At 50.3% G+C, this 24,754-nt stretch overlaps 1 protein-coding gene across 1 annotated transcript in view; it reads right to left on the reverse strand.

Moving 5' to 3' along the window:
• Nucleotides 1–290: 290 nt before the first annotated feature.
• Nucleotides 291–24,754, reverse strand: part of NACC2 (NACC family member 2) — a 53,736-nt gene continuing 29,272 nt past the window's right edge. Inside the window, exons 2-6 of the mRNA XM_082295369.1 lie at nt 18,711–19,634; nt 9,910–10,077; nt 7,194–7,299; nt 6,822–6,919; nt 291–5,505 (exon numbers count right to left, since the gene is read on the reverse strand). Coding sequence (XP_082151495.1) covers nt 5,006–5,505; nt 6,822–6,919; nt 7,194–7,299; nt 9,910–10,077; nt 18,711–19,572 — 1,734 coding nt within the window. The 5' untranslated portion in view covers nt 19,573–19,634 and the 3' untranslated portion in view covers nt 291–5,005. The remainder of the gene's footprint in view (nt 5,506–6,821; nt 6,920–7,193; nt 7,300–9,909; nt 10,078–18,710; nt 19,635–24,754) is intronic.

Raw genomic sequence — 24,754 nt, forward strand, 5'->3', positions numbered from 1 at the left:
AAAGATGCTCAAACCACATCAGGTGAGGTGGGGGGAGAGCCCAGGGCAGTGCAGGGAACTCAAAACCCCCCAAATTTGTGCAAAACCCTTCAACTAGCCAAATCTGGGGGTTCTTTCATACCTTGAAGTGGAGACCGAGCACCTATTAACAACACCCTGCTTAACACTACCCACCACCCAGAAAGACAGAAAACAGAGCAAAGGAAACCTTTTAATTGTAATTTACTTTATTATTTTGTAAATGTGAATTTTACAAAGCGTTTTACAATTAATGATCACATTGGGTTGGTTTTTTTTTTTGTTTGGTTTTTTCTTTTTTTTTTTTTAAATGGATTTTTTTCGTCATATGAAAACAGCTATGAGCACAGTTCCAGCTCGGGGGTCTTCATCTTTTCTCTCTTTTTTTTTTTTAGTTACTGATATATCGTGTCAGCCATGGCTACAAAATAACAGTCTGAACTATACAGAGTAAGAGCACATAAATACTAGTGAATAATGCACGATAAAAAATAAAATAAAATAAAAATAAAATTAAAAAAAAAAAAAAGAAGCTAGCATCGTTCGTGGCTGAGACAGTTGAGGAACATAATTCAGTGGTACTGTGAGATTTCCTTACAGCACAGAAAGTATTTTTAACAGTCATGAATTACAGTACTACTTAATACCCTATGAAGACGCTTTAAAAACAACCTTGTACTTTAAGTCCTTTTTTTTCCCCAAACATTCTGTCCAAAGGATTAATGTTCTATTTGAATCAAGTGCCATCCAAATGTTCAAGTCAAAAATATTTATACATTTATACTCAGTTGTTTTCTTTTAATTATTATTTATTAATTATTTTTTTTCTTTATTCTTGTCTGCTAAAAATAGTATTGCAAGTTTTGGCTTTTTTTTTTTTTTTTCTTTTTAACCTTGACATAAAAATCATGATTTTTTTTTTTTGTTTTTCTGTTTTTTTGTGTGTGTGCAAAACGCTTTTTTAACAGTGGAAGAAACTCAAGGAGGACTGCAGGGGTTTCCAATGTGAGTGTGTCCCACTCGCCCCCTCGCTCGCTCCCAGCATGGTTTGGAGAGCAGGAACACTTGGAACAGCAGGTGGATCCCGGGATGGCTGCGGGCTGGCCATGGGGGCTGGGGGGACAGCTGGGGACACTCCGGGGCTCATCCCGGCCTCCCACGGGTCCTTCTCCACTCGCAGCGAGCCACTTCCAGAGAAACGAGGGATCTGAGCACAACCCCGGGGGACAAGGGCTGGGGGCAGCCCCTGGGACACCACGGAGGGCTCTCTGCTCCCCAAAGCCTGGGGGCAGTTCCAGTTTTGGGGCGCTGGCTGGGCTCGGATCCCTCGGAGCCCCGGAGCGCGGTGGCCTCGGTTCCCACCGCTGGCCCCGCGTCCTCCGGGGAATTTCCAGAGGGAAATCACAGTTCCAAGGATTCCACCATGGAGGTGGCCCCGAGGAGCCGCTGCCAGCTCCTGCTGGGGACATCCCTCTGCCCTCATCGCCGGGAAAGGTCGGGAATGTCACCGGCCCGTGGGACACCGGGGGTCACCGCCAGCCCGGGGGGGCAGAGGGTCATGCAGCCCCTCGGCAAAGCGGTGTTTAATTAGCACTAACGAGGAGGAGAGGAGCTGGTCCTACACTATGGCAGCTGTGGGGAACTCGGGTGCTTTTACACTCTGCGCTCGTTAAAGGTGCTTGGTATAACTTTAGATATAGAATATACAGGTAATATTGCTAATAGTCAAGCATAAGAATAAAGGTGCAGACATACCATAAATACTGATGCTCTGATTTTACACTGTCAGACCTAGATGAATGCAGTTTCCTATTCACATTATAAAGCAGCCCCAAATTCTAGAATTTAAAATAGTGTCGTAAACAAAGAGGAGGAAGGAGTCGGTTATGATCTGATCTTCTTAATCTGTTTTCCTTGGAAAAAAAATGATCAAAAAATTCTAAGGCACTCAGGAAAGCCGCATACAATCGATGGACTGCTCTGTTCTCACCTTACATTCAGTTTTAAGGGTTTTTGTTTTTTTTTTTTTTGCTTTTTTTGTTGTTTTTTTTTTCTCGGAAGAATACAATCATTACCATATAACATTTTCAAACATATCATTAATCCTCCACACACAGGAAACATTAGTGCAAAATGCTTGCCCTCATCTACCAGATAAGGAAAAACCCAACGCCCTTCACATTTTAGAAGTTTGCCTTCCTAATAATAATAATAATAATAATAATCAATAAAACAAACCCAAATCAGGAAAAAAAAAAAAAAAGGAAAGAAAAAAAAAAAAAAAAAAGAAAGAAAAAACCCCCAAAATATACAGGAAGTTGTGCTAGGTATAAAAATATATATTTTCACTGTGCAACTTGACTCTCTCCAGACTCTCTGTCCTAAGCCATTCAAGTACTTTGCTGCTGCCCCCCCGGTGGCCCCGCCGGCTGTCTGGGAACAGGTTTGGTCCAGAATTAATCCCACAGCCAAGTGCAGCCCCAGCTGGGGGGCTCAGCCTGCTCCCCACCCCCAGCAAGTGCCAAAAAGGAGCAGGAGGAATCCTCTGCAATATCTTTTCTCTCTATATTTATATATATATATGCACACAGACACACACACAAGGGACGACTTTTGATCTCCGACACCCGGAGCCGCTCCCAGCTCGCCTCAAACTTTTGGCAAACCCAAAGTTTTGGGGATCAGGAGGGTCCTCAGCCAAACCTGAGCCCCACTGAGCTGGCTGAGCTGCCTTCCAGCAGCTGCTCCCGGGGGCATGGGGACACCCCAGGGCCAAGGAACCGGATTGCTCCATGTCCCTGGGGATTGCTGGGGACAAAGCCCCCCCGAGCTCAGCCCGTGGTCCCCGGGTTTGTTCAGTGATGTGGGTAAAGTGCAAATAGAGCCGTGCTCATTCCCACTTCTCCGAAGCATCCCACACCTCTGCACCTGCACCAGCCCCCAACACCTGGTCTGGGGCATCACGGTCCCCCCCAAAAAGCTGTGCCAAACCCCGACATGGGGCAGGACCCTCCCATCGCTGATTTGTTGTGTCAGGAGCAGTGGCACAGGCTGGGCAGCCTCGTTATTTACGATGCAAAAAACTGCTTCAAGTATCAAAGAAAACAAACAAATGGCCAAAAGTTGGGTTATCCTCTCCCCACTCCCCCTTTCCCAATGGAAATACAAAGAAGGAAGAAAACCCTGAGCAAAGCGCTGTCTGGATTAGGGAACCAAAGCAGGAAAGAAAAGAGGAGCACAGCCACAGCAGCCAAAAAGTGACTCTTTGTGCACCTTGTTCCTCGTTCCAAACGTGTTAAAGAACAAGCTGCACATTGCAAGTGTCATTAAAGCAGGTCGTTAAGTCACAGTAAAAATAATCATCATTAAAAAGGGAAAGAAAAAAAGGAAAAAGCCAAACGTGGCTTTCACGTTGCTGTCCCCATCCCTTGGGGGCACTTCAGCAGTGCCACCCCCGTGGGACTCCCAGCCTGGCCCCAGCACTCCGGGGGAAGCCGCAGAGTCCCGCTGGAGCCGGGTCTGCGGGACAGATTCCCGTCACTTTGGGGTTTGTAAAGGTGAGGGACAGAGCAGGTACCTGCTGCCCATCAGGCTCCAGGGACACCTACAAGTCCCATCCCGAGGCCACCAAAGCCACCACAGCCTGGGGACATCAGCCTGCAACAACAAAAATAAAGATAAATAACTCCACATTGGGTTTTCCCCAGAAGGGGCTGCAGGAGGGTGAGCAGGAGGCAAAGCGCTTCCTCCTGCCCAAAACCTCTTCACAGAAGGGCACAAAGCTCATTTGTTCTTTTAATTTTTGCATCCAATGCACTCCACATTATTAAAAAGCGAGAGCCTGGTTGGCCTGGGGAGGAGGGAGGGGGCAGAGGGTGAGCTCTGCATGCACTGAGCTCTGCCTCCGGTGCAGATGCTGCCAGGAGCCAACACCAAAACCTCCCAGCTCCGTGTCCTTTGGAGCAAGAACAACTCTCCATGCTGAGATTCCTCCCTAAATCCCCTCACAGGCACTGAGGGGAGGGTCCTCCCCTCCCAGGAGGTGCCCCAGGACCTGCATGCCCTGGGGTGCAGAGGGGTGACAGAGCCCGGCTGCCCAGGAGCGGGGACGTGAAGGTGCAAACACGGAGGAGCAAAGGAAAAGGAGTCACTGGGAGGGAGAGAGGAAGGGAGAGAGAAACCAAACCCAAACCCAGCCGTATTGGGCAAAAACCAGACCACAGCCACGACAGCGGCCAGGCTCTCCACCTGCATCCCACGCAGTCCTCCCGACACGTGCCAGCCTCAACTCCAGCAGACCCATCCCTGCTCCCGGGAGCCAGAGGAAACTCCCCGGGACAACAGCACCGAGTCCCCGCCAGCGCCGGGCACCCACGGCCAGGGCTCCCCCTGACACCAGAGGGATCTGGTCACGATCACTGTCACGATTTCCCCCAGCCCATCCCACTTGGCTCGAGCCCTTCCCGAGACAAACACGGCCAGTCACAGCACCTGCACCCGAACACACCTCGCTTTCCTGTTCAGTGACAAAACTCTCCTTAGAGGACAAGGTTAACGATGGCTTTACTTCTGAGCTGAGTGATGGATGGGGTGATGACGGGGTGGTGGTGGGTGGGGGGTGGCTAGCTTTTCTCCTCCCCTTCTTAAAACAAACAAACAAACAAAAAACAAACAAAAAAAAAAAGGAAAGGAAGAAAAAAAAAAGAAAAAGCTACAATCTTATAGACTAACCTCAGGAATATCAAAAAAGGAGCCCAATATTTTTTTAAGTAGGTCGCCACAGACCTAGTCGTTTACAGTATAACGAATGCGATTATTTCCTTCATAAATTTTAAATACAAGCAGAATAAAAATCACATTTTTTTCAGGCAACAGTAGCAGTTCAGTAGGTAAGTGGCTTGATCACATTTTTTGTTTTGTATTAGTAATGCATGCAAGCAGCTTTAGTATTACAGATCCCTTATAGGTCATGAAATGTTTGCTCTCTTTATAAAGTCCCTCCATAAGTACCATCTTGTCTTCTCACAGGGGTTTCGGGCCGGCTGGAGGAGCCCGAACCTTGTTCAAAAGGTTGCGGAGTGCTTTGGGTTTCCGATGCCATGGCATCTGTGGCAGCTGCCTCCTGGATCACGGAGCCGGCGCCTTCGGCATCCTCGCTCTGCTCGAAGGACTGGTTGGATCCATTGCTCAGCTCTACATTCACTGTGTTAGTTCTCAAGGCTACTATAGTCCCCGAGTCGCTCCTCCTCTCTGCATAGATCCGCTGCTCGAAGACCTGAGCAGTGTTGGGCTGGAACTCGGGCTCCAGGGGGACAGTGTTTGTGGAGGAGCCCATGACGGTGCGGTACATCTCCATCCCCTCGGGCAGCATGGATTTGATCTTGGGCAGCCAGCGCTTGCGGACGCGCCGCGCGTTGGTGCACATGTCGGCCGCGATCACGTTCATCTCGCTCTCCTTAAAGCTCGGGGCAAAATTCTGACAATACACTGCAAAGACAGGGAGACACAGAGCTGAGGCTTCAGAGGGAGCGGCACAAAGGGGGCACAGAGTGATCCCAGCCTCCCAGGTGGGAGCGGAGCTTCACCCACGGGCCTGAGCTCTCCGAGGAGACACACACAGACAAGGCTCCTCAGCTGCAGACACAAGCCAGGAAGGGATAAAAGCAGAAGGCATGAACATCCCAGGTGGCAGAGGAAGGGAGCTGGAGAAGGGCCCCTCACTCCATGGGGAGCCCCAGAGCTGGCACCCACAACCACAGCATGTGGGAATGGCCAAACCAGAGGTGGACACAGAAAAGGTCCCACAAACTCCTCAGCAGCAGCTCCACTGATGGCTCCTAAACCCACAGTGCTGTGGGAAATGTCGGGGCTGAGGGGACACCTGAGGGATTGTCCTCTCCCTGTTCCTCTCCTCGTGCCACCCCTGCACGGCCCAGCAGCCTGGCTGCTCCAACACCCCTGTGCTGGCACATCCACCGGGATCCAGCAGGAGCTGGGAGCTGCAGGAGCCCTGCAATCCCTCGTGCCCTGCTCCTCTGCGGGAGCCAAGCACCTGATGTTATGGAGCAGCATCCAAGGAACTGCCACGGTGAATAACTGTCAGCTAAAGCTTGTGCACAGGGAGAAATCCAGGCAGCAGGAACCCACCCCCTATATCCTGGCACATGACAGCCATGCCTTTCCAGCCCCCCTCAGGAAGGACCACGGCTGGAAGGTCCAGACTTGGGACTCTCCAGGATGAAACTGCTAACGGGGAGCTGACTTCACCATGTTCAACCACATTACTGAATGTCTGCCCTCTTATCCCTTTTCCCCACATGCCGCAGATCTCCCAGGGCAGCTGGAAGGCCCCTGGAGTTAACAATTAGGGAGGGGAAAGACTTCTCTTCCAAATCTTAAAACTAAATTTTAAAAGTTCCTTAGTTTTGTTTTCCAGCCCAGTAATATTTACACAAAAGATTTTCTCCCCAGAATTCAGCCAGGGTGAGAGAACACAGTGATTTCCACTGCATATGAAGCCCATGGCAAACAGACTTTCTGCATCCCTCAGGGTTTCCTCCAACCCTCAGCTCCTCCCTCTCCAGCACCTCCTGTCCCAAAACACCCCAGGTACCCACAGTGACTGCAGGGGCAGTGGCTGATGGAGAGCAGAGCCCACCCACAGCTTCTGTGGGCAATCAAAAAATGATGCAAACTAAAAAACAAATTGATTTTCCTACAACCTAATCCCACCATTATCACACAACAGAGATGGGTCTGGGCCCTGCTGTTCCACCCCAGCAGCAGAACATCCCTCTCCTTACATTTGACTGCATTCAGGACCCTGCTGTCCAAGGGCTTCCTGCTGGGATCACTCGTGGAGGACCGGATTCCAGTTCCACAGCTGTTGGCAAGGGTGTTCCTGTGGGGAAGGCAGAGGAAGGTCCTTGGAGAGGGGACCCAGGGGACAGCCACTGCCCTGCCCTCCTCCCTTCAGGTTCTGGCAGAGGGATCACCAGGATTTTAAGGCAAGGAATGGGAAATGTGCATGGAAATGGAATAAAGTGTTCAAGCATCATTAAGAAAACGCACAGGAGTGCAGAGGATGAAGCACTCGTGACACAGGGTTAAATCCCCGGGAAATGAAGGGAATGAATCCCTGGGGAGAGCACGAGGAGCAGCGGGACCGGACGTACCGATCGAAGAAGGTGGCCAGGAGACGTCTCAGCAGCACCTTGTGTTTGACACCAGCACATAAATGGCAATTCATCAGCTGCCCCCGCGTGATGTAAACGCCTGAGCCTGCAAGGGTGGAGAGGGAGAATCCAGAATTAACCCCTGACACACCCTCAGAGTCACCCCTGAGCCACCAACAGCTCCTCCTCACTGGCCGGTCCTGATGCAGTGGGAACCTGTTCTTCCCCTGCTGCAACAAGGGGAGTGGGATTTCTGGAAAATCCTAACGAATCCTTGGGGCCTTGGCAAGTCCCAGGCAATACCAACTCGTAATTTTATCTGTACAGAAAGGAAGTCTGTGGGAATCAAATGAAAGGATTCTTGTTTTCTCACCAATGCACGCAGTGCAAGGCTTGCACTGTGATTTTATACGTACAGCTCAGATTATTTATTCTTTCTGAAGGGAGAAAACCCCAATCCATTTGGCCTTTCTTTTTTTTTTCTGGTGCAAGACTGTAGAACACAGAGCTGGATATGAAAGAAAAAGCTCATCTAGCACAGAAGAGGCACTTGGTTATAGATCTAACTGCTTCCAAAACCCCAGCCCATCACCTCTAGATACCTCTGGTGAGCAGGGAATTTTCCTTCTCATGCACAGGAACTGCTGCTTTTGAACATGCTGCCTTTAAGGATGTTTTCTGGAAGAAAAAGGAGCCCCTGCAAAGCAGCTGGACACACGTCCAGGGGTCTGGCAGTGCTTTACAGCAGTTTTTATAGCAAACCTTTTACTCTGCTCATAGACCAAACAGCTCCTGCCTTGGCATCGCTTCCAGGGAGAGGTTATCCAATTTCTCAGGCATTCTGTTACATGAGAGGGTTTCTGTATTTGCTTTTAATTAAGATTAAATAATGGGTCATATCTGGATCCAGAACACACTCTGTTCTCAAGATACAAAAACATCTACTGAAGAAATAATATCTCCTCCTGAATTTCCAGGGAAGATGATGGTACCTGAACCTCAGGATGGAGCTGGAGCTCAGGGCAGCCTCTGAGCCTGACCCTCTGCACCTTCCCTGGCAACAGGGGCAGCCCAGGAAGCTCATCCTGCCCCAGGATCCAGCATCACTCTGGATCTCTGAGCCGGGCCACGTCTCACCAGGAATTTTCCTTGCATTCTCTTCCATGGAATGAGGGTTTTTTGTTTTTTTGACTAACAGCCTCAGTCCCTCCCTCAGATGTGCTGTGGTGACCACAAGCCTTGTTCAAGACCCTTTCAGAGAGGGCTGCTCAAGTTTGCTGAATCAATTGTGGCATGAAAAAGCAGAGACAAAAGGAAAACACTCCCACTTGGAGAGTTGAGGAAAACTTTCCCCACAGGATCAAGCTCCCCCTCCAGGTCTCCCCAGGTTTGAGACAGGAATTAGGGGGGTTTATTTTGTATTTTAAGAGATAAGGCATCAGAGCAAACAGCAGCCACCACCGAGGGGTACTTCACTTCAATAAATGAAAGATAACCAGGCAGCTGCTATCAGTTAGTGATATTAATCTACTCTTTTTCCAGATTGAAAAATGTAAATCAAGCAGAGTTGCCTCAAGCCAATTTGCAGCTCTCACTGTGAAAATAACCTGCACCACTTGATGGCTTTAAGAAGTCTCACATTAAATGGAAATTGGTACAAAATTAATATTCCAGATACAAAATAAATACTTGTGGTTGTACGCTGTGCTTTGCCTTCCATCAGAGTCCTGTCCTCCATCAGCTGGAAGCCTTTGTGGGCATCCCCTGAAATCCTGATTCCTTCTACAGACTGAAAATGAAATCATGCTCCTCACCGAGAGAGAAATTACTGGAAGGGAAGAACTGATTTGGATGGACTGTGCTGCCACATGTCCTTTTTGGACCCAGGGCTTTGCAGGGATTAATTAAACCTCCCCACCTGGGGGCAGGTCTGAGATGTCCTGCCCAGTCATCTCCACGCAGCTACAACCAAGGGAAAAAACCCAAGCTGGGGGGAACTTCTAAAACCAGAATATGATTACTTCCACTGGAATTTGACCTGGTCACTCCAGTTAAACACTTTCTGTGCAGTGCTGGGGGGTGCCTGGGCTGGCACAGCCACCTGATTTCACTCTTCATCAAGCTCTACACTGTGATCAGAAGCTAAAAAGCACCATCTTCCACTTCCCACTGGCCAGAAATCCTTCACAGAGAAGGAGTAAATTCTCTCAGTATTGTAAATTCCCCCCAAAAAGACAGAAGAAACGACCAAACACAATTCCTTCTCTTCCTGCTGCAGCCCTTGACTGCTTAGTAAAGTGTTAAAGGAACTTTTACAGGTTTTTCAGAGCTTGTTCACTGACACAAATTTTATCTCCTTTGCTTTGTAAGTCCTATAATGTGGTAATTTTTTTTGGGGGGGAGGGGGGTTGCTGGGTTTTTAAATCTGTGATTCTAAATGAAAACACACTTGCTGCAGCCACACCGAGCAGGAAGAACACAAGCTGCAGAATTCAATTAAAATGCTAAATTAATTCAATTGAATAAATCCTGTTAATGACACATTTTTCTATCAGCAAATTAAAGGAAACTCAGAACTTTTCAAAAGATGATTGGTGACGAATAATCCAGAAAGACACAGCAAGGTCACACAAGATGCACGACTCCAGCAAGATGGGAGAACACAATTCCAGGAGGAAACCAGCAGCAATCCAAAGGGATTCTAAAGAAAACTTACCTGCAACCAGCTCGAGTTTTTCTCCAGGATCTCCCTCCGAGTAGAGTTTTGGGTGGCAGCGGTATCCGATCTGACTGATGAGACTGGCTGGGAGAGCGACCAGATCCCGTCGGATCAGGACACAGGAGCGGTTCTCCAGCGGGATCTGCTCTGGCTTCTCTTGGGCAACTTCAAAATTAAAAGGGAAAACCATTAAAATAACTGATTTTCAGGCACAACACTGACAGAAGGTCAGACTTGGACTTTTTCATGCAGCAGTTGGAAGTATTTCCCCCCTCCAGACGTCCAGCCACGTCCGGCCGCAGGGCAGGTGCCACCTGAAAGCCTGGAAAAATCCCCTGGTCTCCCCCACCATGGCAGTCTCAGGTTCTGCAAGAGGGACTCTTAGAATCTAATTATGCTTTAACTTCTCCTAAGTTAATCATTTGTGAAAATGGACATCTCTGCCCAACTGGCATCACTCCGCAAGCGCAGCACACGGAGCTGCTGCCCCAAACACCCCCAGGACAAGGGCAGGAACTTCAGCAGGGGGTTCTAAACTGGCAGTAAATTGCCCCAGTTTGATGAACACCTGCAGCAGTCCCATCACTACTTCTCTTGATGGTTTTTCCTGCTGAAGTTAAAATCCAGACCCTGCAGATGCCTCTGCTCTGAGAAAGATCACCAGAGCCTCTCCTGAGGTTGCACCCACCAGCCACCTCCAGCCCACCTTCTCTTCCTCTGCCTTCTGCAGCACAGCTTTTCCTTCAGTAACAAGAGACACCCCAACCAACAAGCCAAAAAATATTATTAAGATGTAGCTTCAAAACCAAAACACCCCAATGCACCATCCCCAGAGTCCACCACTGCCCCAGTAGCAACCAGTAACATGCAAAAGCTGGAAATACTGGGCTGTCCTGCCAGTACCTGCCAGCACCTCCAAATCTGGGTCTTGTGGGCACGCTGAGGATTCGTTTCTAAAGCACATTTACAGTCCAAGACCACCGGATTGCTTAAAACGACAATTTTTGACAGCAATGAGGGCTGATTGTGCACATCAACTTCAGGATATGGTGGGAGCAGTTCCAGGACTAAACTGCAGCCCAGCTCTACCATGATCCACCTTTTTTCCCCAAAACTGTTTGATAACGTGGTAAGTGCCACGTACAAACCCAAACCCAGCTCTGTGCTTCAGTATCTGTGAACACTGAGAGAAGCAGAAACCCCAGCAATGAGCGTTTCTGAACTCTTAAATGTCTCCTGCTCCAGAGGTGTCTTTCCCTGCGATTATTCCGGAGTTCTGGGGGCCACTTTTCCTCTCTGCAGATAAAATAACAAGTTTTGCAGACTTGTTGCTGCAGTAACCGAGGGCGATGGCTCGGGGACAAAGGGAGCAGTGTTCTAAGTAGGACATGCCCGCGGTGCCGTGCTGGGCCGTGGCATCCTATCGCAGCCTGCGGGAGCATCCCCACCCTCACGGCTCCCTCTTGCCCTGAGGAACGCCAGGAGGGATTCTGGAATACCAGGAGGATGCCCCTTGCTCAGGGAGAGCAGCGTTTCTTTCACTGAGTAAGGACCCTACAGCAGCAGAACAACTCCCAGGGTGTTTTTAAACTCCTCGTGCCATCACAGCCCCATTATCTGTGCAAAACCTGTGCCACTGGCATTCCCAAGTGCAATATTCCCAGCACTCCCAAGCACCCAGATCCAAGATCCCATTGGAGATGGGGGTCAACTCCCACTGAGGGAGGATCTCAAAGACCAGCTGTATTTTGAGGCTTTCGAAGAGTGCTAAGCAAAGCATATTCAATTAAATACGGATATTTACCAGCTTAAAGAAACCAAAGACAGAGGGACAGCGGGTATGGAGGAACCAGGCCTACTCTGCTGTCTGTCCCCAGCTTTTTGGCTCTGCAGGGCAAGGCAGGGCAGCTTGAGGGGAGGAAGGGACACCTCAGTCAGCTCCCAGAGGTAAAATTTTACTCAGAGGTAAAATTAAATACACACCCCTTAGGAGCTGTGTACGTGACCACACAGTCCCACCCCAGCACAGGGCTCTGCCATTATTAAAACTGAATTTTTAATATTTCATTTTTACTTTAACCAATGACCCAGGTCAAAAGCACCCACAGTATCCATCACCACCCAAGAACCAGTGGAGCTGCTGAAGGGAAGCTGAATCCTGCATGGACTCTCGGATTAGAGGCCTCCAGGTGTTTTTTGAGTGATACAAGGGCTGTAGGTTTCCAGGGAATGTAGTTGCAGTCAAATGAGACAGAGTTCAGAGCAGCCTGTGACCCAGTCATTGCTGTGAAGGGAGGAGGAAACCTCAGTCTTGAGCCCTCCTCCCTTTTCCATGAAGAGTCTTCCTCAAGCCTTGTCACCTACAACATCCAAGTGGAAACAGCTGCAGTGGACAAGGACAAACCCACCTGCTCTACCACCTTCCACAGGCAAGCACTCCATGAAACCCCAGATTTGGGGGCCAAAGGGATCCTACAGTAGCACTAACGAGGCAGGGAAGAGAGAGATCGGCACGAGCACTGTGTTCGTTCTCCCTCCCTGAAGAAATTTTGAAGGAGTTGGTGCCAAACTTCTTTCCTGAAAGAACAGCAGCTTTTCAGGACAGGTTGGGGACAGTCCTGCCTTCAAGGGATTCTCTGCTTCTGACGACATTTCACTTTCTACACAAGGAAAAACAGAGAAGTTCCTATTTCTTCCAATGAAATCAAACACTTCATAAACCAAACTAAAATTCAACTAAAAAGACCAAGTGCAACTCAACCCACTGCTGGATTTTGGTTACATCTGTCCTGCTGGCTCTCTGTCTATAAATCTCTTATTAAACACGGCCACAAATCATTTTGGGGGACTTAGTTTCCATTCAAGCATCAGCACAAATCCAACGAAAGCCAACAAAAAGAGGTTCGGGGCTCTCAGTGGCACCTCAATCGAGCAGATAGCACTGGGTTATGTAAAGGAGCAGGACACAAGAGCCACTTTGGTCCCATGTTTCCAAAGAAAGCCACTCTGTTTGGCCTTTCTGCTCTGCAGAACAGGAGAGTATTCGCTTCTAATTAATTTGTATCTTCAGAGGGCAGCGGCTCCTTCCCTTTGAATGGAAGGGCAAACAATGGGAAGTATTGTTAAATACAGTTTTGTTCCTGAGCAAGAAAGGAGCTCCCAGCCAGCAGAGAGGGGCAGGAAATCATTACAGAGGAAGCCACGAGAGCTGCCAGCCAAACACTGGAATATTTTATTTATTTGGATATATGCTTTCACCCCAAACTGAGCTGGATGCTGCAGTTGCAACAGGTGGTGCAGAATGGGAAATACCCATTTTCCTGGATTTTCTGCCTCAAGAAACAGCCTCAAACTAACTCACTGGTCCATGCTTCATGGCTCCAGGCTGTGCATGATGCTGGGGCACGTCCTCCTTATCCCTAAAACACACTGCCCATCCCAGAGGTCCCTTACAGCACCTTAGTACTGAGCCCACAATGGTTTGGTGACATTGAATGGTTACACATCCCACCTGAGGTGTTTGGGGCCAGATTTGCTGGGCCCACACTGGGGATGGGCTGCTCAGGTGAGTGCCTGGGAATTGCTGGACATGCACCTGGCTCCAGCACTCACTTATCTCCTTAGTTCCTGACAATCCAAACACCAGGGCTTCAAAATGAGTCATGAACCCCCAGCTCCCACCAGTCTGGGTTCTCCAAACTGCCCGTAAATTTCAAGATGCTCCTGTGGGTAAGAAACAACTGTTTCTGGTTCAGGAATGGGATTTGGAGACACAGAAACATCAGAGTGATGGAGCCTCACCCAAAAATCAATGTTTACAGACTCCCAACATGAAACCACACATCTCAAGCCCTGAAGAAAAGGCTTGAGAATCCACCTGCTCCACCACGGATGCAAACACAAGGACGATTCTCCCCTGTTCCCTACATGGCGAGAAGTCTCTTTTCAAGCAGCAATATTTTAACAACGTTTCTCTCCCATCAGCCTGTTTTCTGCTGGCAGTGGGACCATCCCAAAAATATCTTCCCTCCACAGCCTCAGCATCACCAGCATCTGCTGCAGATGTAAACCTGTACCAGAGGACACACGCAAGCACCACGGGATAGATCCATCACAGAGTCCCAACGGGGGGAGTTTACATTTCCCAAATAGTACATTTATACCAACGTACTGAAATGTAGCCATTTGATTTGTGACCTATTTATACAGGGAGGTAATCTGGAATTAGTATAGGAAAAATATTACTGGTTTATAAATACCCCTATCTTGCCTTCGCCTCAGATCTCAGCCAGGAGTGAAACATCTGCCAGCCTAAAATTAAACATCTGTGGTTCAGAGTGAGGAAAACGGGGCTGGAAGTTTAATGCCAAAAAAGGCCAGAGGCTGAGTGCCCCTGGTGTGGGGCTCAGCCTTCCCCCAGCTCAGCTCCAATGGAGCTGGGGTCAGGATGGGACAGTGCCAGCACCACACACGGAACCACGAAGCCACTCAGGTTGGAAAAGACCTCCAAGACCCCCACCTTGTCACCTAAAGCCACACAGCGTGGCTTCCAGCAGCATCCAAGTGTTGGAATCCCCCTGCAAAAAGCCAGAGTGCTCCGGTGGATATCAGGGCATCCCATGACTGCTTCGTTTCCTAAAAATCCACGAGCTCTTTGCTGCCGAGCATCCCCCCCGTGTGCAGCCCAGTGTCAGCCTGGCTGTGGCAGGATGGACAGGGACACGTGGGACCTTGCAGGATCAGGTCAGTGTCCCTGCAGCCACAGGCAGCTCTTCCATCCCCTGCAATCACCCGGCGTCGCAGCCGTGATTTACGTCGCTGCAGCGCGTCGTGCCCGGGCTCCGCTCAGGATGCTGCACGGGCTGCATCACTCGGGATTCTGGGCTGTTCCTTGCCCTCTTTCCTTACTGTCAGGAATCAGAGGCCAGGAGAGAAAACTATTCTCTCAGCTAATTACCACAACTACTCTGTAATGGCTATTTTAGATGAATTTTTAATGAAGTGTGCTCTTGTCAGTTCAGGATTTCATAACTTTCAAGTCCAGCCTTTACATTCCAGCCATTTGCTGCAAAAAGATTTTCCCTTTTCCCTGCAAACGGGTGCAGCAGGAGCAGGGGAGGAGGATGGACCCTAGCACAACTTCGCTGGTGCCTGTCAAAATTAAATTAACTGCATCTGCTCAGCAGAGAGCTGACTGACAAGAACGTGGCTCAGTGCAGAAAAGCGCCGAGCATCTGCAAGTCCTGCTGAAACCCACTTCAGCTCAGGCCCACGACGCTGTAATTAACAGGGATAAAAATACTTTGCTTTTGTTTAATATTTTCTGGAGTTGTGCGTTCCTCAGATCAGATGCTGGAAACCTCATTAAGTCTCGCTCGTGTCCTCGAGGCCCACATGTTCTCCACAACCAGACCTAGTTATGGAGTGAGGAGCCATTTTACCGCAGTGCTCCCAGCCTGGCGCGGCACCGGTGACACCACGGCCACCAAACGTGGCCAGAGGCTGGGGGGAAACTGAAGCACCTTTTGCTACACCCCTCTGCCTCTGTCTGCCAGCACCTAAGCCCGACCCTGCTGTGTTTAATCCTGGCCTCATCCTGCTGTTCCTTTTGCAGGTCCAACAATTGTCCTGGTCCCTCACACCAGCGCCACTGCTGGGATCAGCCTCTTCTCCCAGGTTTCCTCCAAGAGGAAACAGCCTCAAGATGTGCCAGGGGAGGGTCAGACTGGACACCAGGAGGAATTTCTTCATGGAAAAGGTGTTCAGGCATTGGAAGGGGTTGCCCAGGGAGGTTTGGAGTCCCCATCCCTGGAGGTGCCCAAGGAATGACTGGATGTGGCACTCAGTGCTCTTGGTGGTGTTTGGTCCAAGTTTGATCGTGAAGGCTTTTTCCAACCTTAAGGATTCTCTTATTTGGAGATGTGGCTCTGATCCAGCTTTGGAGATTCGGAATGGTTCTGACTACAAAAAGGGGTGAAGAAAATAAATTAAAAACCCCCAGCCTTGGGGCAAGAAGAGGATTGGAGACCCCTCCAAGGGTGGTGGGTGAGGCTGAAGGCAGGTGAAGAGCATCAGCCACCAGTGTCCCACCACACCCTCACCAGCACGAACGCTCCAGATGGGGAACGAAAAAGCAGTGAAAAAGAAGGAAAAAAACCCAACAACCCTCTCTGAAATTCAGAGCTTCGTCTGCTCTGCTCCTCTTTGGCTTTGTTTTTGTTTTCACAAACAAGGCTCTTGGAAACCTTGGCAATCCCTATTTTAAAGGGCTGCCCCCTCCCCCAGGCCTTTGTGAGGCTGTCGGGATCTCCATGCCAGGAGCAGGATTAGCTGCCTTCTCTCTTCCATCTTACGGTTTCATTATTCTGCACCTTTTGAGGGTACAGTTTATCCCGAGTAATTAAAACATAGTTAGCTCTGCAAGTCCAAACCATAATGGAACAGCTTAGGTTTTACTTTTTGTAATCTCTTTTTTGCGTACCCTCTTTTCCAGGAAGCCTGGTACCTACAGCTGGCTTGTTTCAAACAGGAAACTTCCTTGAAACGTGTGGCTGTGGAAGAGGAATTTTAGCAGAAATGTGGGATATTTAGAGCCTTGCAACCTGCCCCTTCCCTGCATGGCCTCGGCACCACAGCCTGGTTCCCCCTAAGGAAAACAAGCAGGAAAACTTGGCTGTGGCATGCCCAGCTCTGGCACAAGGGCTGCAGCATCTCCAGTGACACCCGAGAAAGCTGCTCGGATTTTCACTTTTCCAACTGGGATGACTCCTGCCCCACAAGGATTAGGGACAGAGCTGCTGCCTGCACTGTCCCGGGGCTGGTCCTGCCCTCGCCTTCTGAATTGGTTTTGTTCTGTTTCTGCAGGAACTGGCCCCGTGACAGGGACGGAAAACACGGTCCAAGGGCATAATCCCACTGCTCCGAGGAATAACGCCGGAGGCAAACCCACATTACTCACCACAGGCTCTACAGTGGGGAAAAGCAAAATTAACCCAAAACAACTGAGGAACAGCACAATTCCTGTTCAGTCTGGCTCTAACAGCAGCCCTGGAGGAAACCATGACCTTGTCCCCATCCCTGACCCCACTCCTCTCCTGCCCCATTCCCACTGCTGGGACCTGACGCAGGGCAGGGAGAGCACTCAGGCTTTTGAGGCTCATTTTCTACAACTGCTTTTCCACTTTTCCCAGCAAATATTTCTAATATTAAAATAGCAACTTTGCTATGTTTCCCCCTCTTTTTCACATAGTTTAGTGAAAAAAACTTGGAAAATACTGCTTATCTGCTTGCTGTCTGGCAGGGGGACATGCCAAGAGGGTGCTGAGCTCCTGTTCCTTGGGATGGGATGGGATGGGATGGGATGGGATGGGATGGGATGGGATGGGATGGGATAGTGTGTGGGGGCAAGCCTGTTCTCAGTACTAAGGAAGCCTGGCTTTAGGTAACAAAAATTGTCCTATTTGCCAAATCTTGTTCCTTGGTGAAGACTAAAATCAAATGGCTTTGAGGAAAGCTCATCAACGAACCAGAGTTCAAACATTTGCAACGTGAGTGCAGCAATTCCAGGAGCCAGAGCAGGGAAAGCAGCTCCAGCGAGGGGATGCTGCGTGCGGCCGGAGCAGGCGGGAAGATGTCCCTCCCTGGGGAGCTCCTGTGGATCAAAGCTGCTGCCACAAACACCTGCAGCTCCCACGGGGAGGCCACTGCGAGGCTGAGCTTCCATGGGGGATGCTGCCAGCTCCATGTGTGCGGGGTGCTGGGAGCTGCTTCCATGCGGGATGCAGACACCCCAGCACCCCACGGGCATCTCCCCTCTGGAACTGAGCCCCTGGATCTGCACCTCATCTGTCCTGGTTCCTCAGGAGGGTCTGAGCCCTGCAAGGTGCCCAGGGAAAGGGGCTGCGTGTCCAAGGAAGTGAGAGGGAAGGGACCTCTCGTGTCCCTGTGCCCACCTTGGGGCTGAGCAGCAGCCAAAGTGAAGCCACCACCAAAGTGAAGCTGCCTCCTCTGTCTGAGGCCCATCGAGGGATTGGCACTCATCCCTTAACCCCAGATTCTGGAAGGCCAGGAGAGGGACTTTACTTAGCTCTGAGCACTGTGTTTCTAATGGGGAAATAAAAGAATATCAAGTCCCCAAACTGCTTTTCCCTTTCTGACAGTGATGTGTGGGACAAGGCTGGCAAAGGAGAAGGGGGCACTTCAGGCAGTGGGAAGAAAAGTCCTTCTTTCCTTCCTTTGCAGATATTCCCAATTAACACCTATGAAAATGATTTAGTTGATGTTCTCCCTTCTCCAAATGCCACACCTTCATCACTTTTTAGAAAATCTTATTCTAAAAGGCCAGGACAGAAGATTAACTCCCAAACTGACCACCTCGCCCTCACCGGGCCAGAAGGGCTGGTGCTTCCCTTGCCATGGATGACCACTGCTGTTGGATGACCCATGGCTGGTGAGCTCAGCCATCACCTTGGGATGGATGTCACCACCACAGGGCTCATGCAACCACCAGGCTCCTCACTGGCAGCCTCAGCCAAAAAGTGAAGGGCTGAGCTGACTCTGGCGGATGATGCAGCCTCTCACCTAAAGAATCTCCCAGTTGGGGAGCGATGGCACAGGGGGACCTGCCCATGCCACTCCTGGACACCAGCACTGAGCCCACCACGTGGGCAAAACCCAACAACTGAAACCCCCAAAGACAAAAGCCTGGTGAACAACCCAAAACTGCCCACAGTGGCCGGACGAGGACCACACAACCACCGAGAGGGAGCAGAAAACCCAAGGAGAGAGACATCCATTACCAGAGTAGCCTCCCGAGGACTTGATGTACATCTGCCCGTACTGCTCCTCCACCATGGTGTCGTAGGCCTCGTCGTCCTCCTCGTCCTCCTCGTTGTGGTAGGAGGTGGGGCTGTCGGTGGTGGGGATGCTGCTGGCGCCGGGGCTGGTGCGCTCCCCCTGCGAGTACTGCACCTGCTGCATGTTGGGGATCAGGGTGGCCAGGTTGGGCATCCCGTAGTAGGAGACGCGCGACAGCTTCAGGGGCCCCGCGCTGGTGCCGCCGGCGCCGCCGGGCCCGTCCCGGGCACCGGGCTCGAGGGGCCGCTTGCCAGGCAAGCCGGGCAGGGCCTGCAGCTCCAGGTTCTCGTGTTTGACGCGCGTGAGGAGCGGGATGGGCATGGAGGGGGACATGACGTAGGGCGCCGAGGCCGACTGCAGCTGGTTGCAGGGGCTCTGTGGCTCCGAGCTGGGGTCTTCGATCATGGTGGTCTGAGAGTCACAGTGGGGAGAGCTGACCTTGAACATCAAGTCCGTCCCTTTCTCCACGATGTGCTGGATCTGCAGGAAGCCCGCCGTGTACATCACCACCAGCTGCTCGCTCGCCGCCATGGTCAGCTTGCCGGTGTAGCAGAAGGACAGGATCTGCTGGAAGCAAGCGGGGGGGACGGTCCCCGGCAGCTCAAAGGCGTTTTTGCTGTTCCCACTGAACAAGTCTCGGAAGTAGAGGCTGCTGGCAGCCAGGACTGCCCGGTGAGCCTTGAAGGCTTGGCCCTTCACCACGATGGAGACATCGCAGTACAGCCCCAGCAGCCGCTGCTCGTTCAGGCAGCCCAGAACGGTGTTCCCAAAGTTGGGAATCTCTATGTGCAACATCTGCGACATGGCTCAGGATCGGCTGGAGCTCCTCAGACATTCAATGCAGGAATATCCAAAGTAGGGCACATCTGAAAAACGGAAAAGGCAGGGAGAGAGGAACAACGTTTTTAGACAGTTCACCAAAGCAGGCAGGAGCACAGGAACCCACCTCACCCAACATCAAAGGCTCCAAGCCGAGCTCTGAGAGCCAACACGGAAAAGCAATCGCTTATAAAAATTACTTATCGATGGTTTCGAGCGATGTTGGGAATGCTATTGGTGGATGGCAAAGGATATTCCAAAAATGCAAGTATTTCCTTCGAGTTGTGGTCTGTTTAAATAAGCACCACTGATTTATTCCCCTGGGGGTTTTTACTTTATGCAGGAAAATCTGAACGATAATGGGAGAGAACAGTAAAGCAAACGAAAGACAGTCAGACAGATCTCGGTAGCATTATATAAGAAACACAACAACCAGCAGCTATGTTGAAACTACAGAAAAGATATTTATAAAACAATGTGCCATTCTGCCCGAAATAAATACAGGATTCTGCCGGAGCGAGAGCTCCCAGGAAAAAGCACTTTGAAAAGCAATCTTCCCATTTGCACCAGAAAGAGGGAGCATTTCAACAGTTAAACCCCTTCTCAACAGATTTATCCTCCAACAAAACGAGGCTTATCTCCAAATTAAGCCAGATATTTGAACCCCAATAAAACAAACCAACGTGCCTGCCGCAGCGAGCCGCCTACCAAGTTGTCTTCTTATTTTCCTCCCCCAGATCCCAAGCGGGGCAGAGGGAGCCCCAGCCCAGCCCCTGGCGCAGGCAGAGCCCCCCGGCCCCCAGCCCGGTGGCCCCGGGTACCGGCAGCGAGGACCCTCCGAGTGACCCCAGGCTGGAGGCGACGGCTCCGGCTCCGCATCCCGCCACGGCCGCTCTTCAGGGCCAGCTGTACCTTTTGGCCATGGGCAGAATTCCTGCTTTCACCTCCCGAAAAAAGAGCCTGGCGTTGGAAGGGACCGCGTGCGCAAAGCCGGAGCAGGTAGCACTGGTGCAGCCTGGGCACTGAAACTCCAGCGGAGCAAAGCACTGCGGATGCACTGAGCCCAGACCCCCCCGTGCTCCCTCCCCAAAGAGTCCAGGAGATTTAAAATCCTGCTTGCCTTTAATACTACTGAAGAAAAACTACGGTTAACTAATACTGAAAGCTCAGAAGAACGATATATTTTTTTAAAAAAAGAGGAAAAAAAAAATAGAAGTTTATCTGAGAAAGATTAAAAAAAAAAAATCTCTGGAAAGAAAATAATAACCCACAAAGAGCTGCTCTGTTCCCATTGCTGAGGGGAAAAAAAAAAAAAAAAAAAAGTCCTATCTGCAAGGCCACGGGGTAACAGGAAGAAAAGGGAACACACTCGGAGCCAATTTAATTGTATCTGCATGGTTAAAAAAAAAAAAAAATTCTTCCAAGCGAGGAAGTTCCCGGTGCCTTCACCCGGCCGGGAGCGAACGTACCTTGAGCAGCGTCCCCAGAGCAGCCGCTGCCGAGGGGCTCCGGTCCCCCGACCGCCGAGAGCTCAGGGGAGGGGGAAAATAAAATATAGTATCGAGCCCGGGGTTTGTATCTGCTGGAGCTCAAGCTTTTACCAAGTCAAATCTCCCCGGCAGCGCACAGCATCTAAATGAATAGGCCGGATGCAGATTAACATTCAGGCTGCTCTCTGCAATGAATAGAGCCCTTTGATTAGGGACCTGAAGTAAATGCCAGTTTCAAACCGAAGCTTTAAAAACAGAGAAATATCAGTGCCAGAGGAATGCTCTCAGTGTTGGTACAAGACAGACTTTTGATGAGTCACTGCAATGCAAACAAAGATGGCAGAAATACTGTACTGTATGCTGATGAAATGCTTAGTGGTGCCACGGCAACTGAGACAGGTTTTAAATTTATAGTGCAGTTTTGCATATGAATTACGCTGTAAACTGCCTCCCCTGCCATCTAGTACATCCAGAGTGTCAAAGCATTTAAACTATTCCAAACAGTCTGCAGAGCTGGCACTGCTGCTGGTTAACTCCTGCGGCCAGGGGAAGGCACGGAGCAGGGGTGGTGAGCATCCCCTGCATCCCCCCAGCATCCTTCTGTACCCCCAGCATCCCCTGTAACCCCTCAGCATCCTCATGCATCTCCCCTGCATCCTGAGCATCCTCCTGCATCCCCGAGCATCCCCCCAGCATCCTCCTGCATCACCCCTGCATGCTCTCAACATTCTCCTGCATTACCCCCCACATGCCCCCAGCATCCTCCTGCATCCCTCCAGCATCCTTAGCATGTCCCCTGCATCCTCCTGCATCCGCCCCAACATCCCCTGCATCCCCCCCAGCATCCTCCCACCTGGCCCAGCATCCCACCCCAAGAGCTCCCCAAAACCACCTGCCCGAAAGCACAGCTTTGGGAATGCCCAAATCTGCCCAAAATAAAGGCGCTCCTTGGGCAGCCACAGTCCTGCTTCCTGCCCCCCCAGCTCCCCTCCCCAATACAAGAAAGCCTTTCAAATGCAGGAAAAATGTTTACCCCTTGGGGAAAGCTTCTTTCAGTCTGTGGCTGAATCCACTAAAAGCAAATCCATTTGCTTAAGTAATGAAATCCCAGTCACATTGTCTCCTGGATTCAGATTTTAAATTACCTTCGCATTTATTGAGCATGTTTGGTGCTTTTTTCTGGGAAAGAGGGTGGGGCCTCCCTTTGCTTATTTCTCCCTTGGCCAGAGCGTTTTTCCTTGTGCCATTGGTCACGGATTTAGTTCAGCTGCTGCGCTCGGACGGTCACACACAGTTAAAATTCCAGGGATGAGAGGTGAGGCCATCCCTAGTGCAGGATAACTGCAGGGAGCACAGGGCTGGTGATGCTCCAGCCTGACCCTTCCCTCCTGATCCTGCTCACAACGCCACTTTCACATCCAAAGGGATGTTTGGTGCATTAAGTTCAAGTCCAGGGGAGGGAAGTGCTGTGCCCTGGAGCGCTCCAGGGCCGGCTGCACTCCCAGCAAACCCCTCTGACACGGCTGCCCCGAATCCCACAGGACCTGCAGCCTCACAGAGCCTGGAGAGCCACACTGCTCCCACACCAGGGCCTCCCTGCCTTGGGAATGCTCAACACGCTCATCCAAACCCCAAAGGAGGTCACTGGGATCTCTGCCTGGTGCTGGTGAGGAGGCGAAGGCGCCAAGAGGGGACCAAGGTGACATCCCGTGAGGACGTCAGAGATGACACCACAACAACCAAGCCTGAGAGCCAAAAACCTCTCCCAGCTATGACACCACCCATCTCTGCTGGAGAAGGGATGAAATCTGCCCTGTCAAACACAGATCCACTCTGGATCTGTGAAAATTACTGAGAAAAACCTGAGTTACAGAAAAAATGTCACCGCTCAGGCACCTAAGGAAGCCTCATCCACAGCGATGGGAAGAACATGGGTGGAGAAGGATTTCCTCCTCCTTTCTTCCAGGAAGGACTCCCTTAGAGCTGGGGGAGAGACCAGGGAGTCCCTGGATGGACCTTCTTGGACCCAGCAGTGCAGGATGTGTGGGACCAGCCAAGGACAGCTTGGTAGTGCAGAAGAAGCCAAACTTAAAATAAATATCAATTATTAATATTACTTAGAATTTACTCTATAAACAAACAGGCTTGTCAGGAGCAACCCCTGTCTCTCCCTAAGAACACCAAAAATGTGCTGTTTTAGGATGTGTTTAAGTCAGTGAGAAGCACTGAACTGCTTCAGCACCCCACATCCTTGGCAGATCTCATGTACAACCTCCCAGGAGAGGTCAGAGTTTGAACCAAGATGCTGCACACAACTGGTCCCTCCCAAAATACGGCTCTCAGGGAAATGGGGGGAAATGTAACGGTGTTTGGTCTAGAAAGAGCATCAAGGAACACAAGCAAAGCCACACAAGGAAGCTGCAAAAGCCCAAACCACCCCAAGAAACCATCAGCCAGGACTGCTGGAATTTTGTTTCTCCTTCCTCCCTCTGCCCCTGTCTTTTCATAACCAAAATAGATTTTAAAAGCCCCCAAAACCCCAACCCCAAATCACAAAGAAAGAAAACAGAACAGTCTTGAAAGCCCAGGAGAACCTGCTCACCACCAAACCTCACATTCCCTAAAAACAACAGCAACAAAAAACTACTGTGATTAGACAGCAAATGCAATAAAGCTTGATAATGTCTAACTTTAAAATTCCTCTATTATGGTTATTTTTCTTTTAAATTGAGCACCAAGTGACTTTTGAAGGGTTTGAAATGGCTTCAGCCCATCTGACATGGCAAGAGCTGCGCTGCAGGAGAAATGACCTTTGCAATTACAGATGTAAAACTGTATTTTTCCAATCTCATCTCCCAAGCTGAGCTGTGTCCCAAGGTGCAGGAGGAGCCCCCAGCACCACCAGCTCCCAAAAAACATCCAGTCCCCTTTGGGCTGGAGTGTCCTACAGGTGACAGACCATCAACTGGACACCTCCAAACAAGAAAACTTGGATAAAACTGGATTAAAACCAGACAAATGCCCCAACCTTGATCATTTTACATATGTGACCATTCAAGCAAAACATCATTTTGTTTTCTGATGGCAGCCTCTTTTTCCAGCTCGTGGATAGAGGAGGGTAATTTGTACATCTCTGCCTGATTTCTGTAAAGTCATAGCCTTTGTCACAAGATGTTCATAAAAAATGCAGCCGTTATTTGAGACAACTTCCAGGAGAGTTTGGGAATTCTCAGTTTCTGCATTCATCTGCTTCGGGGGAAAGAAAAAAGAGGGTTTGCTCTTTTCCAAACTAATTCCCTGCTCCGAGGCCTGAAAGGTCAGGGCGAGGCGACAGCAACAAAGGAAAAAAGCATCGACCTAGAATAAGATGCTGCCATCAGAGCTCCCCCAGGAGTAATCAGAAATAATTAGATAATGTATTTAAATTGTCTTTTTTCTTAGCCAAACAACAGAGAGACTCAGTGGAGAATCATTCCCCCAAAACCCCCTAAATATCCCCCAAGTCCCCCAGTTCCCCAGGAAGGTGAGCTGGGCAGCAGCTGGGACAAGGACAAAGGGACAGGGACCCTCCGGGGGTGGGAGACAAAGCAGCCAAAGGCTTCCACCCCCCCAGCCAAAGCCCCTGGAAAGAAAAGAGCTGAAAAGTCCTGCCCTTGAAGGCCCCAAAGGGTCAAAGG

The sequence above is a fragment of the Coloeus monedula genome (assembly GCF_965178545.1).
Source record: "Coloeus monedula genome assembly, chromosome: 21".
Classification (NCBI taxonomy): domain Eukaryota; kingdom Metazoa; phylum Chordata; class Aves; order Passeriformes; family Corvidae; genus Coloeus; species Coloeus monedula.